Raw genomic sequence first — 15,384 nt, 5'->3', positions numbered from 1 at the left:
GGAGTGTTTCATCACGTACAGCAGCAACAAGAAAAGTTTAATGAGCTATTGCATGAAAAATGAACAATGCTTCACTTTATGAGTCAGTTTCCTGATCATTTCCTAGAAGTTTCCTGGAAAGAACTGTGCAACTTCATGCTAATTAGAGGGTAAATGGAGACGACGCTTTATTCGCACACTTGCAATTAATTAAACCTAATCGATTTCTTGCATAATCTTTTAGTCAGTGCACAGCGGGTCAGCTAAACCTGAAAATATTAAATGTCTCTGCAGGCAAACAATTCAAAATACACAATATGTTGCAGCTCTTTCAAGAAAAATTAATTTTTCTTCTAAGAGATATCAAATGACGTGTTTCTCTTTAAATTTCTTGGCAAAGTGCAAATTAAATTGCGCATTAGTTTGATACATTAGGCTTCACTCGTTTTTAACATGATGACAAATGCTGCTTCATGAGCACAGCTGCACGAGGAGCCCGCTGCTCTTACCACCCCTCACCACGTGGCGGCAGCAACAAGGCTGCATGTACCAGAGGTGCTTCTCTCCACGCCCATGTAAGACGTTTACATAGAAATTTCCGCATTTTGAGCTGGGATCAGTGAAGCTCAACTTGAAGTTTCCCTTGTCCAGTGCAGGTCACTAAATAATTACAGGTTATAATGTCAAGGTTTCTCCTGAGAGCAAACCTGAGGAGATGCGTCGCCTCTCAGATTAGGATGGCATCTGATCAGGTAAACTGTGTTGGGCTGGTGACATGAGATGTTTTGAATGTTAGCATTAGCTCGCAAAATTCTGCAACTCAATTGTTATCGGACGAAGCCGTATGAGGCCAGCAAGGCTAGCTAGTTGCTACCTTGTATTGTAGAGGACCGCGTTATGATGCGGGTTTATCGATAATAGCTATTAAATAAAGATGTATGCATGTTAAGAGAGCAGTATATTGCTTATGGCTCCAGTGAAGTGTTAAATATATAGCAGGCATTCAATCTGAACGATGAAAAGCTGCTGTATTACTGGATAGGTGCACTCCTGCTGTTATGTAATGGCGCAGACAGTGAAATAAATGTACTTTTTAACTAAGTTTTTTTTTTAGATTTTACTGACTAATGCAAGAAAACATCTTTATGACAGGAAATGTTCAATAGAACCTGTAGGTTTGTAACATATTGCAGAGACAATGAAAAAGGACTAAATAGATTTTTTTTTTTTTTTTAAATCATGTGCTTCATAATGTCTGAAAGGAGAGTGGAGTTTTGCATGTTTTATTGTGTTGTGCTGTTACAGACACTGTTTAAGGATTGCATGTATCTTATGTATTTTCACTGCTAAGAAATTTAGGCAGATGTGATATGACATTTATAATTGGCAAAGAGGTTTAAGACAGTCATCAGCTGTTGTATTGTCAATACTAGCAGATAGAAACAACACCATGTATTCGGATGAATGAAAAGGTTTACTGAAGCAACTCACAAAGACAAAAACAAGTGCACCATTTATTCAGTAAAAAAACTAAAAAAAACCAAACATTTATTTATTTGTTACATGATTGCAGCTTGCAGATGAACCTTGTTTAACTTTATTGACACAGAGGAATCTGAAATCTTTGTATAATGAATGAATAATAATGTATTTTCTTTGCTTATTCCAGCTTGGTGAGTTGGGCAAGGGAGCAGGCAAAGGTGGTGGTGGAGGAGGCTCTGTGAGGGAGGCAGGTGGTGCATTTGGAAAGAGAGAAGTAGCAGAGGAGGAGCGGTACTTCAGGTGAGAAGCACCAATCGAATTAGTAATCGCACTGTTATCGGCTCACGTCTGCATCCTTTGGTTTTCTGCGAGGTTTCAACCCAGCTTCTGTTCACTTTGTTTCCGTATGCAGGCAGAAGGAGAGGGAGCAGATGGAGGCACTGAGGAAGCATCATACTGAGGAGATTGAGCACCACAAAAAAGAGATTGAGCGCCTACAGAAAGAGATTGACCGTCATAAGGGCAAAATCAGAAAGCTGAAACATGATGACTGAAGCGGGGAAGCCTGTCATCATTTCCATCCATCCATCTTATTGACAAGTCAATGATTATCAGATTTTGTTTGGGTTTTACTACTGCTCAAGGCAGGTCCTGTATTAGATTTCATACTGACTGCATGAATACTAAATAACAATAAAGTACTTAATTTTTCACATCTCCAAGAAAGCTTTTGAACACGTGTGACTTATTGTATATCCCTCACGTTTTCCGTCAAAATGTCAGTCGTTAATTGTGCTTTGAATAACTTTCTTTGTTCGAAAAATTAGGCTGATCCTATGTGGTAGTAATGGCAGAAAGTTGGGTTTCATTGGGCTTAAGTCGTGCCAGTCAAAGTTCAACCTCCGCGGTTGGATAGCAGTCGGTGAAGCGCTCGTTTTGAGTCACTGCAATGTCCTCGGCCCGCTCAGGTTGAGTATCAAAGCCACAAAGCCGAGATTTAACAATCCCCTTCTCTTGTTGGTATGAATTCGAAGCCACGTTTGTGCGTCATGTAAACCTAAGGGCGTATCTAAGACGTTTTTCAAGCATTTGCTGGGGCCACTCGAGGACACTTGTACTGGCATTGTGAAAACGAACACACCCGCCATACTGCGCGTTTTTTCGTCAACATCTCGCGATGCTTGCCGAGCGGTGGCGTTGTTCGGGCGAGCCGACGACGAGATCGTAGCTGTCTGGAATTCTGTCTTGTGGGTTAGACCGAAACGTATTCTTCGTATTAGACATTTTTGTACGTCCGACAAGTTAATCGTTTCACATTTTAACCCACGCCGCTGTTAGTTTCCTGATTTAGACTGGTACGTTGCGCTAACTATCTGTTTGCAGTTTGTACGGAGCGTGTGTGTTTGATTTGTGAAAGGTGTCTCTGCACGGCGAGGCCTTCTTCTAAGCTCGTTAGCTTGTCAGTGAGCTAGCCGATTTCACCGTGAGCTCAGCATGAGAAAATGGTTTTGGGCATTTATTTTATTGTGAAAAATCTAAAAATGCATCTAACTTTACTGTGGACATCGCCCAGAAAGACTTTATGCATGTTACTGTGAGCATGAAATGTGACCACCTCGCTAGCTAGCAGGCTGCATGTGAAGGGGGCGGGACGGGACGGTGGCTGTCGGTGGTTTCTTTAAGTGCCCGGGTTGTGTTACCTCACAATACCTGACTGTTTTCACGTCAACTTCAGTTACTAAACAGCTTTTGTTACATAGGCGATTCTATCATGTTCTTTTTATAATCTCCAGAATCGCCTCCTGATATTGTTTGAAATGACAGTAATGGTTTTTAGGTTACATAGACCATCAGCTAAAAGTCAGGTTATGATGTCCATTCAGTAGAAAACACTGTTATTAAGTCAACAACAGAGTTATGGAGGTGGTCATTAATTAAACATGAATTAAGTTGGGATAACGAAATTTTAGTGTATGTTCCTGACCAGGAAAAACATTGTCTGAAGATGTGCTTCCAATGAATATGTTGTTTTTCTTGGTTGCTGGATTACAGGAGAATGGCTGCCGCTGAGGTGAACGGTAGCTCTGCCCCGGCAAAGGAGGAAGAAGAACCCATGGATGTGACGACAACACACACAGAGAACTATCAGACACTCCTTGATGCTGGGCTGCCCCTGAAAGTGGCCGAGAGTCTAGACAACATCTTCCAGACAGGTGGGTGACTGTTTGCTTTGCCGGTTTTTACAGTTTAAACTGGATGCTGTAGCTGAGGCCAAAAGTGACAGTGCCCTGTGACTGTAGGCTTGGTGGCTTATGTCGACCTGGACGAAAGAGCTATTGATGCATTGAGGGAGTTCAATGAAGAGGGAGCACTTACAGTGCTGCAGCAGTTCAAAGAGAGTGATCTGTCTCATGTACAGGTAACCACATAGATGGACTACATCCTTTTTTGGCGTTCAGTAGATTTTTATGTTAGTGTACATGTTGCAAATAATATCTAATTTGCTTTTTAATGTAGAACAAAAGTGCTTTCCTTTGTGGAGTCATGAAGACCTACAGACAGAGAGAAAAACAAGGAAGTAAAGTACAAGAGTCTACCAAGGGCCCAGATGAGGCAAAAATAAAGGTAAACAAAGTCATGTTGCTAACTTTGTCATGTAGAAGATCAGAAGTCTCTGCAGCTGTGGAGCTCAGGTTATGTGTTGTTTTTGTTTCTTGTCAGGCTCTGTTGGAGCGGACAGGATACACCCTGGATGTCACAACAGGGCAGAGAAAATATGGAGGTCCCCCACCTGAGGATGTATTCAAAGGAGCACAACCAGGGATTGGAACTGAGGTAGATAAGTGATAGATACTGAAACCTGCCTGTCACTGTTTTCAAGGCTCTCTTTGAAATCATCACTTTAGAATCCTAAACATTGCACTTTACAAATCCTTACACTTGTCCATACACTTCTTCATCAGGTGTTTGTTGGAAAAATCCCCAGAGATTTGTATGAAGATGAGCTGGTGCCGCTCTTTGAGTCTGCTGGTCCAATCTGGGACCTGAGGTTAATGATGGACCCTCTATCTGGTCAGAACAGAGGTTATGCCTTCATCACATACTGCAATAAGGATGATGCACAAAAGGCTGTGAAGCTTGTAAGTGGTATGGCAGGATATTGGAGAAACTTCTGTCAGCCTAATATTATAGCTGTGGAAATTTTAAATGATTATGCTTGATATTTTGGAAAATAGCTCTATCCTTTAAGTTGCTGTTTATTTACAATGTATTTCACACAGTTGCTGGCCTCTCTGTTTTGTTTTCAGTGTGATAACCATGAAATCCGCCCCGGCAAGTACTTGGGAGTGTGTATATCTGTTGCAAACAATCGTTTGTTTGTCGGATCAATTCCAAAGAACAAGACAAGGGAAAGTATATTGGAGGACTTTGGCAAAGTTACAGGTCAGTTTTAAATGCACATTTACACAAACAGTTTATACACACAAAGACGCCAGCTGGAGTAGAATGCACCACAATGAGATCAGTGATAGACACAAACAACGTTATAACGAGCATCTTCTGTATTTTTCCTCTTTATTGGATACAATCCGTGTTATCCCCCCCATTTTTTTTACCATGAAGGATAATAGTCATAAAATTTAGTGCAGCCAGGGTTTGAGCCTTTTACATGAAATAAGAGATGTTATTGTTTTATCTTACAGAGGGTCTGCAAGAGGTGATATTGTACCACCAGCCGGATGACAAGAAGAAGAACCGTGGCTTCTGTTTCCTAGAGTACGAGGACCATAAGTCTGCAGCACAGGCCCGCCGCCGCCTGATGAGTGGCAAGGTCAAGGTGTGGGGGAACCCAGTCACTGTGGAGTGGGCTGACCCTGTTGCTGAGCCAGACCCTGAGGTCATGGCCAAGGTTAGCAAGTGTCTTTTGCTTTTCAGAGGGCCACAACCACACTCTGCAGCATTTTCTTGATGATAATCCTGTTCGTCTTTCACACAGGTGAAGGTGCTCTTTGTCAGGAAGCTGGCCACAGCAGTGACCGAAGAGCTCCTTGAAAAGACCTTTTCTCAGTTTGGAAAGCTGGAGCGAGTAAAGAAACTTAAAGACTATGCTTTTGTCCATTTTGAAGAAAGGGATGCTGCTGTAAAGGTATTTTTTATGCTTTGCACAAAGTCTTTGTATGTCTGTTGTTTTTATGTGTGTCATTGTAATGTGTTACTCTGTCTTGTTAAGGCAATGGATGAGATGAATGGGAAGGAGCTAGGAGGAGAAGAAATTGAGATTGTCCTGGCAAAGCCCCCAGACAAGAAGAGGAAAGAGCGCCAAGCAGCTCGGCAGACCACCAGGAATGCAGGGTGAGTCAGACCGACGCTGGCATGTGACTGGTCAACTGCCTGACTCATTCTCAAAAAAGGAATCAATGGATGTAACACTGTCCTCCTCTCTGCAGGTATGATGACTACTACTACTACCCACCTCCACGCATGCCACCACCAGGCCGAGGTAGGGGTCGTGGTGGCAGAGGGGGCTATGCTTACCCACCAGATTACTATGGATATGAAGACTACTATGATGACTACTATGGCTACGACTATCATGACTACCGTGGTGGCTATGAAGACCCCTACTACGGCTATGAAGATGTGTACAGCATGAGAGGCCGTGGTACTCGTCCCAGCAGGGGAGGGCCTCCTCCGCCTAGGGCTCGCGGAGCACCACCGGCACGAGGCCGGGGCGGCTACGCCCAAAGGGGGCCACCCCTTGGTGGTCCGAAGGGGTGGCCGAGGAGGGCGGGGAGCCCCTTTCCAGCCGCAGAGGGGCCGTGGTCCTCGTGGGGCCAGGGGCAATCGCGGGGGAAATGTCGGCGGAAAGAGGAAGGCGGACGTGTTTAACCAGCCTGACTCCAAGCGCCGCCAGACCAACAACCAACAGAACTGGGGGTCCCAGCCCATCGCCCAGCAGCCCCTGCAGCAAGGGGCCGACTATTCCGGTAACTATGGTTACAGTAATGACACCATGGAGTTTTCACAGGATTCTTATGGGCAGCAGTGGAAGTAGATGCACCAAAAGGTATTTGGCAAAGTGACAACAAAAAAAGAGAAAAACCATAAAAAGAAAAAAAAAAAAAAACAGGAGATTGGCCACAATTTTTTGATTGACTTTTTATTCTTCATCCCTCATGAAAAAAAAGTCTGTATATATCAAATGGACAGACCCCAGAATTGGCTCAAGATGATTGGCTGGAAAGCCTTTTGGCTGAAGAAATGAACGTAACCGTTGTGGTGAATCATTTCTTACTCCTACGGTTACATTGGGACATGTGTCTTTAAAAAAACACACAAAACACTTTTATTGTTACTTTTTGTTCCTGATTCTTTTAAAGCCAACAATGAACATTTACAAAAAAGTGGACATTCATTCTCAAAAGTCTGAGAGGACATTAAATAATGATATTGCCTTGCAGGAAGTTTTTGTCCATGACCCTCTCCTCCCCTCTCCTTCTTGTACTCCCTTTATTTGTGGTTTCTCATAGTTGCTTAGGGACTTGCTTGTAAATAAATGCATATGGTTAGAGCTTCATACTTCATTTTTTGCAATGGTGGAGAAAAGAATCCACAGGAAGGAAGAAATCAAAGTTTTGTAATGTTCAAAGTGTATGCCTAGCATTTCTAGAGGTAGAAAAATTGTGTTTTTTTAAAACTGATACCATAACTTCCTATGTTTTCTTTGAACTTGCCCAATAGAATTTGGTTTGGCTTACCTTAAGAGCCATAGCAGTTTGTTCTCTGATGTTCTTTGTATTTATAACTTTTACGTTTGTTCCGTTTCAATAAAACTCAGCTGAGCATCAGTCAATTGTCAGATACTCAAATTCAGTGTTGTCATTCAGTATTTGATTTGATTTTTACCTCAATTCTTACATTTGGATGAAGATCTTCTTTTCCAAGTCAAATTTTTTTTGCCTCAAAGGATAATCACAAAAGGCTGAAATTGTGCAATCAGACAACGGGACAAGAGAACTTGAAAGGTGTTTGGATGATATAATGATTGAACAGGATTTTAACCCTTTATTTTTCAGTGCATGTTACATAAGACTATAGTCATTTCCTGCACTCAGAATTTATATAGTGAATTATACAGAAATACTAACTACTATTGAAGGACTAAACAGTGTAAATTTGACTTCATGCCATTGCCCAAGATTGTGCCTGTCTTTCAAACTGTGTGCACAGATAAACCGTGTGTGCTTTAGCGGACCTCAGCCTACCTTCACTAAATGCTTCTCTCTGCCATTCATGGAGACAAGGTAAACACTAGTAATTTACAGAGTTAATTTATCCTTGCTCATTGAACTACTAGTAAAATTTTGCCAAAAAATAATTATTAATTCCAATGATCAGAAAAGTCCCTGTTTCCTCTCAATATTTTTACCTCATCCGTCGTTGCAGGTCCAATCAGAGGCAGCCAGAAAAACATTTTGACCAGTGTGATACAGGAAAGGAAATGTATTTCTTGTGCAGGAGTGTAGAAATATGAGGAAAACTGATTATGATTTGTGCACATTTCTCGAGTCGAGTAATGTAGCACAAGTAATGCTGCATAAGTAAATGCTTAATTTTCAAGTGTAAATTTACTATGCTTTGCTGCTGTAACTTTAGTATAAGTTTTTTTTGAAAACACCTTTTTAACATAAGTGGTGTTTTAAGATAGGTTGACATCTACTGAGGCATATTGTGTGTAACTTGAAAGACAAGGACAATCTTGGATATTGGTGAGATGTTAATTGCATTGGTACGGTCCTTACAACACCCTTACAAACAGCTAGAGCAACACATTTGAGTGGATTTGTACTTGTATGCTGAGTTGTCTCCAATTAATTTTTTTTAATCAAAATCTGCACATCATCTCATCTTTTCTCTCCTTTTGAAGACACCAAGGATCTGACCATCCAAAGGGTTAAAATTCTTAAAACATGCCTTCTGCCAATAGCAAGTGATCACCTGTCAGAATCTGTTTACCGTAGAAAAGTGTTTTTTAGCATCTGCCTTTTGGTACCATGGTATCATTGTATTTTGTTTCATGTGTCTGTCCTCTTATTCCAACCTGCCTAGGTGGAGAAGCATTGAGAGCGGCACCACTAGAATGAGGAACTCACCTGAACGGTACTCAAGGGTGAGCTAGCCTTGCACAGAGTACTGTCTCCTCTCCTGTAGCTAATTGTAATCACTGGAAAAACACTAGCCATAATTATACTTTGTTCTTTTTATTGTGTCCTTACTAATATATTGTACTACGAATCAAGCTTTTTAATTTAGTAGGAGTGTGATTTTTTTCCCAGGATATGAAGAATGCAAGAATCATTGAAAAATATTAAAATTAATTATGTTACCAGCATGTTCCTGGGGTTTAAAGTGCACATTTCCCTCACATAGTGCATATTTTTCCCCTTAAGCCAAATGGAAAGTCATGCACAATTTTAAGAGCCAAATGGCTGTTACTTTAGACTGGATTGAACAGCCAAAGGGCGGACAGTCAAGGATTTGGTAAGCGCTATAAAACCTCAAAACCCTGCAAGCACCTGTTGCCTGTCTTGACTTACTGCACCAAAATCACCCCAGCTGTCTGCACACACGTTCTGTGAATGGAGGGGGGTGGGTATTACCTCTCCTGTGCCGCTAGAGGTAGCAGTTAAACTCCACTATGACTAGTGCTCCATTGTTCCTATATCCGATGCTGCGTTTACTGGCCAATTTTCAAAGCTGCAAAGGTGTTAATTAATAGGTAAATAATAACTAGATGGGCTGTTTTTAGAATGTATCCAGATTGCAGCAGGGATACTGAGTTAAATATTGGTCAAATTGGCTGATTTTGGAACAATGGATATGCCTCAAAAGTGATGTCTTTACCCTTAAACACCACAAGATGGCAGTAGGTGGGCTACATTATTTATATTACACAGGTAAGACTGGGACGTAGGGACCACAGTAGCTGATTTTATCATTTGATGCACACATTGTGGTTTGCATTTAACTGCCATCAAATGCTCAAGTGTCTTTAAGCAGCTTCTCATATCAGAACTGTGTCTTTATATGTTGCCTCTTGTCACCAGGCAGTAAAGGAGCTGCCCCCATCCATGTGAATGAGTTCACACAAATGGAAGGGACTGATTGGTAAGATTGTTCATTATCTGAATTAATGCTCAGAAAGTCTCAACAATTTTCTATTTTTGAGTTTTGCAATATTTTTTAAAACAATGTTTGGTGTCCTAATTGTCTCTTTATGACCTATTTACCTTCCAGAGTAAGTTCTGTTAGTCATTTTTTCAGAATATTTCCAAGCATCAAGTCACATTAGGTTTAAGAGTCATGCTGATGTTTAGGACCTGATTGCTTTGTTAACATGTCCTTGTCTGTGTGGCCTTTTCCTAGCTCTGATTCAGAAAACGGCTCTCCACAAGGTGCAAGCGTGACCCATTACAGGAATTCACATCCTTCAGAATGATCTACTTGCAGTTGAGGTCCAGCACCCAAGGGAACACAAGCCGGCTTCCCTGTTTACAGCTTAGCAGGCAGCAAAGGTGAGAAGTAATTGTGGATTAGTGCTGCTACTCTGGTATCGGAGAACGCTTTGGCTTGTAGTATTTATACAGCCTGAATCAGCTCCTTGGTTTCAATAAATGTAAATGTCACGTTATTATTTTTATTGATCAGTGTTTCCTATCTTAAGCCTGTTTGTCACTTAAGATGGGAACAACAGTTTTACAACAATGAGGTGTGAATAGCAGTGCATTTACAGTTGTAATTTTGCAGCAGATTTGTCTTTGAGAAAAGCCTGTATTCTAATGTTCATGTTTTTTTCACTTTCTGCAGAAGCGTAGGAGGATAAACCTGATGAACATGTCAGGATCCAGAGCTCCAGCCACCACACTGTTGCTTTCTTTCGTAGCTGCAAGAATTAACAAATGTAAAGGGAAATAATTCGTTTCTCTTGATTGCTCAATACATTTTATTTCTCAAGTAAATATATGTGTTGGTGTATGCATTTTTACAGTTTCTTTTCATCAGTGATATTTTATTTTCAGCATTTTAACACCGGAGTTGAGTTCACTATAGTAAATGATAAACAGCTATGTGCAGTTCAGCAGTTCAACAAGGGAAATAGGGCCGGGCATCTAAACATAACTAGCGCAGACTCAAACCAGTCCGTGCCAACCTTGTTCTCCGTACACGCAGGGTTTAGAGGGCTGGCATTACTTGGACGTGCTGTAGTTGCAAGCCCTGAAACTCGGGTTTAATTTTATCATTATTTTAAGAGACCATCTCTGTTTCGGCACTCCAGAGGGCTAAAATTAATTTCGAAGATGCTAAGCGTCCTTTAATACATTGCAAGATGTCGACAGGCAATGCGGCTGGCACCACGGGTTTGTGGTTACTGTGTGTCAGCGAAACCCAGGAAAAACCTTGTCTGTCTCTAAATGTTAAAATACAATACAAATGATACGTTAACATGTCGGGGTGTCTTCCCTCGCGAATTAATCTGCAATGAAAAATGTCACTGGATTATATGACGCTCGTGTAAATATGACCTATTTTAAGCACAATACTCTGTTTTTCCCTACTTTAGCACTGAAACGCATCAAACGGAAAACGAAGCGGAAGTAGCTTCTCTTTGAGTTCCTGTCTTTTCAAAATAAAGCAGCAAGCAGTAATTTTTTTAATACAAAAATAAATACGTCTCGTCTTTTACCTTTTTAACTTTCATATCTTCCATCCTCAGTACAGATTACAATTGCGTTTTTTTTATTTCATCGTATGTATGCGATCTAGTTTAGTCTCACAGATTAGTTGTCATTTTAACATAACCCTGCCCTTTTTTAAATTCCGTTTTAAATTACAAATTTATATTAATTGCGTAAGATTATTTTCATAAACGGACCAAATATTAATAAACCTGAAGTATTAGCAGAGCAGATCTGCGTCAAATTAACTATGGTCACGTGGTGTTAGTACGTCACATGTAAACCTGGGGGAAGATGGCGGCCGCCGGAGGAGAGCCCTCTCAGATTGTATCGGATGAATTATTTCAAAACTTTTATTCAGAGGTACGATCCAGCTCATGTGAATGTATGTGTTTTGAACGTGCCCATCGCTGTCCGTACATGGGTCTGTTAGTTGACGGTATCCATGTTTATCGCCTACGAGGCCTCGCAGACATGAGCATCAGCTAACGATCAGAAGCTAACAGCGAGCAGCCTCGTCTTTTCTAGTGTTAGCCGGACACCACCAAAGATCGTCTACGTGCTTAGTTTATTTTTTCACTGGAAGCTACTTAGACCTAACTACAGGTAGATACATATTATTTTTTCTAAATGTAGGCGCTGTTGGCCTCCCGTCAAGCAGTTTTGTCACTTGCAGTGCAGTATACGCTTTGGCTATACATATCATATTAAATACATATCAGACAAATTAGGTCAGACTCCCAGAAAAGCTATAGAGCAGCCTCCTGTTTCCGTCACCTGAAAAAAAGTTAAAAACGCAATTGCAGTGTAGTTTCAGATGGACTATTTGTGTGTATCGTGAGGGATGTCATGGTGTTTTTATCTTTTTAACAGGTGAAGCAGATTGAGAAAAGAGACTCTGTGTTAACCTCCAAGCAGCAGATAGACAGACTGCTCAGACCTGGCTCGTCTTACTTCAATCTCAATCCCTTTGAGGTAAGTGTACAGATGAAGTAGTTTAATTTTGAATAGGAAAGTAAGGATGCTTATTTTAAAAAAATAAGGCCATGAATAGCTTTTTTTAATCTATCAATTAATGTCATGTAAGTGTATTAATTAATAATTTTGAGAGTAAATACATGTTTAAAAAAAAAAAATTAATACTGATAGATGCCAGTCACAAGCGTACCACAGGTGATAACCCAGAGCGTTGATTTATAATTATATTAAAAGGGTAAGATTTTAGATCAGTTGGCCGACCAATCTGCTGGCGTGAAGCCTTCATCAGAGCATGATAATGTTGTCAACATTACACTCAAAGCAGCCGGATTTCAGCATATCACTAATCTGATACTGACACAACCGTCAGTAAAATGTTGATATTATTTTCAGGTACTGCAAATTGATCCAGATGCAACAGATGACGAACTGAAGAAAAGATTTCGGGCGGTGAGCAAAACAGCTGTGAAAGGGGGAAAATAAACATTTCAGTGGTCTTGTCTGTGGACTTGGTGATGGCGATGGTGCCATGATGTGCTATTTGTTTCTTAATTTCTAATATTTGGCCTCTTGACTGTGCAGTTGTCCATTTTGGTCCATCCAGACAAAAATCAGGATGATCCAGACAGAGCACAGAAAGCCTTCGAAGGTAAATCCTTACATTCACTGATGAACTCATATCATATTTGTGGTTTTGCATGATGTTAACAAATATCAGCATTCTGCCTTTGTGCATGCTGCTAGTAGATGAAAACGAAACATGAGCTTTATTTCACCTGAATATCTCACTGTGTTCCAGCTGTGGACAAGGCATACAAACTCCTCCTGGATCCTGAACAAAAGAAGAGAGCCTTAGATGTGATCCATGCGGGAAAAGAATATGTGGAGCACATGGTGAGCGTTCATCACGTTCCTTTAATCTTCACTCTGGGCTTTTGTCCGACATATAACTTAGTTCTCCTGATCGGTATTTGTCCGGTAACATTTTATTTTCTGCCATTGTTTACTTTCAACAGGTTAAGGAGAAAAGGAAACAGTTGAAGAAAGAAGGGAAGCCATTGGATGTGGAGGAGGATGACTCTGAAGTGGTAAGTCAAAGTCATACAAATAAATCAAGATTACATTGTTAAAGAGAGACTAGAAAAGGTTATAGTAAATTTTATATTTTAATCTGTAAGTGATGAAAAAGAAACGAGTCATAATTTCAGATGCTTCTCAATTGCTTTGTTTTGCAGATCAAATATTTTCCAGCTAATATATCCTGGAAACTTTTCTCATTATTTCCTAAAAATAAGTTGGTATTTAGCTGTTAATTAGTAGGATATACATTACCAATACCTGCTAGCACTATCAATCATCGTTATGCCCATTAACATTTAATGGTTCTATATGATTCAACTTGTTCTTTTCCAGTTCAAGCAAGCAGTGTACAAACAGACCATGAAGCTATTTGCAGAGCTTGAAATCAAGAGGAAGGAAAGGGAAGCAAAGGAAATGCATGAAAGGTAAATGACATGTAGTATATTTACAACCTGATTTTGTTATAGGACAGATAAAATAATAACATCTGATAAAAAATCTTGAATCTCTGAATTTTTAAATTATTTTTCTTTTTTTTTTTTACCAGGAAAAGGGCAAGAGAGGAGGAAATCGAGGCAGCAGAGAAAGCAAAACGAGAGAGAGAATGGCAGAAAAACTTTGAGGTGCATTCCTCACCTTACCAGTTACTTATCTATAAATAAAAACATGATGATTTTGCCTTTGGATTTTCTCAAATGATTGTTTTTTGGTTTTTTTTTTGGTTTATTTCTTGGAACACATTTTTCAGGAAACAAGAGATGGCCGTGTGGACAGCTGGAGGAACTTCCAGGCCAAAGGCAAGAGCAAGGAGAAAAAGAACAGGTCCTTCCTCAAACCACCAAAAGTCAAGATGGAACAGAGGGAATGATGCTGTAATATTGGACTTCACTAGATTAAAACCCACTGTTTTAAAAACCCCTCAGCTCTATGTATCCTCACCTCGTCGTCTGCAGTCAGCTGTGTAGTCGTCATCAGGATACTTGTTGTACAACAACTTCCTCATAGTTTTGTACTTGGTTTTCTAATGTACATACTTGATGTGATCTGGACACCAGAGATCATACCTGCCTCATGTACGAAAGAGAAATGATGCATCTTCCATTTCTGCAATTCACAAGAAAAATGTGGTTTGTCCTTTTTTTTGCTTCTTTATTTTTTAAAAACTAAATAAAGCTTGGTATTAACAAGCCTACCTTACTGTGGTCTACAAAGCTGAGCCTAAAATGTGTCCACACAAAATGTGTCATAAAGTAAACTGATCGGTAAAGCAGAGTTCAGGAGCTTGTTATCTGAATCTGCGTATGGTCTTACTGCTTTTTTAGGATCTGCTTATCACAGATCACTTTACAAACCAAGACAATATTGACCAGATTTATCTTGAAATATGTCAGAGCAGAACAAGGAAATATTTCTGGACCAGCAGCTACTTGTTAACAGAAATGTTTTGTATTTTGTTATGAGTCAGCGATTCAAGTTTTGCAGTTTTAGTGTCTTGATACCCCCATCAGTTCTGCATGTTTAGATCTATTTAGTGAAATACTGTCAAAATAACCACCAACACCTGACAGGTGTTTGTTGCACATAATTTCCTATTTATGTTGTTTTGGGAAAACTGAATAAAAATCATTTTACCTGCTTAGTTTCTGCTTTGCATTTCAAATGGTTCCACTAAATGAAACAAGCTGGTTGTATGCCTTTGCTGACCAGCCAAATAGTTGCATTAATTAGCATGTGAATTCTTAAGTTATGGCCAAAAACGCGTTTTATGGGTCAAGACCATTTGACCACCAAAATCAGTTCATACTTGAGTCTAAGTGAATGTTTGTTTATTAATACACAACATTTCAGATTACTGAAACATTCATCATTCAAGTCCGACGGAAGAGACAGTTCTACATATCTCTGTATCCCTCCGCACTCTCTCCCTGTCTGTGTACGCATCTGTGTAGCTTCACAGGTTGCCCTCGCCAGAGACCCCCCAACCCTTCCATGTGTGGATGTATTATACATCCATGATGCCAGACCTTATCGATGTGCTACTTTCCCCGTGGATGTATTATAAGAGCAATCAGAGGCAGTTGCTAGGCGGAACAGGATCAGCTGGCCAATTAGCGTTGTTGGGCTTGCT

General features: G+C 40.3%; 3 protein-coding genes across 3 annotated transcripts; all 3 read left to right on the top strand.

The window, feature by feature from the left end:
- The first annotated feature begins 562 nt into the window (after positions 1-562).
- Positions 563-2,187, top strand: atp5if1a (ATP synthase inhibitory factor subunit 1a). Its single transcript, XM_018685413.2, has 3 exons — positions 563-731; positions 1,649-1,761; positions 1,874-2,187. The coding sequence occupies exons 1-3, from the start codon at positions 660-662 to the stop codon at positions 2,013-2,015; spliced, it is 327 nt and encodes a 108-aa protein (XP_018540929.1). The 5' UTR covers positions 563-659; the 3' UTR covers positions 2,016-2,187.
- Positions 2,188-2,637: 450 nt separating this feature from the next.
- Positions 2,638-7,321, top strand: LOC108889086 (heterogeneous nuclear ribonucleoprotein R-like). The gene is given in 12 exon segments (XM_051067710.1): positions 2,638-2,708; positions 3,514-3,674; positions 3,762-3,880; positions 3,979-4,086; positions 4,183-4,296; positions 4,425-4,601; positions 4,770-4,905; positions 5,166-5,371; positions 5,459-5,608; positions 5,693-5,814; positions 5,910-6,230; positions 6,232-7,321. Coding segments are annotated over 11 exon segments (1,896 nt in total). The 5' UTR covers positions 2,638-2,708; positions 3,514-3,517; the 3' UTR covers positions 6,518-7,321.
- A 4,093-nt stretch (positions 7,322-11,414) lies between these two features.
- Positions 11,415-14,895, top strand: dnajc8 (DnaJ (Hsp40) homolog, subfamily C, member 8). Its single transcript, XM_018685412.2, has 9 exons — positions 11,415-11,561; positions 12,072-12,173; positions 12,570-12,626; positions 12,759-12,825; positions 12,976-13,070; positions 13,193-13,264; positions 13,590-13,681; positions 13,804-13,879; positions 14,005-14,895. Exons 1-9 carry the CDS (start codon positions 11,493-11,495, stop codon positions 14,122-14,124), a joined length of 750 nt encoding a protein of 249 aa, XP_018540928.1. The 5' UTR covers positions 11,415-11,492; the 3' UTR covers positions 14,125-14,895.
- The last annotated feature ends 489 nt before the right edge of the window (positions 14,896-15,384 follow it).

The sequence above is a fragment of the Lates calcarifer genome, linkage group LG3, assembly GCF_001640805.2.
Source record: "Lates calcarifer isolate ASB-BC8 linkage group LG3, TLL_Latcal_v3, whole genome shotgun sequence".
Lineage (NCBI taxonomy): Eukaryota > Metazoa > Chordata > Actinopteri > Centropomidae > Lates > Lates calcarifer.
Note: the sequence above shows the minus strand (reverse complement) of the source record. Positions and strands in the feature narration are given on the sequence as shown.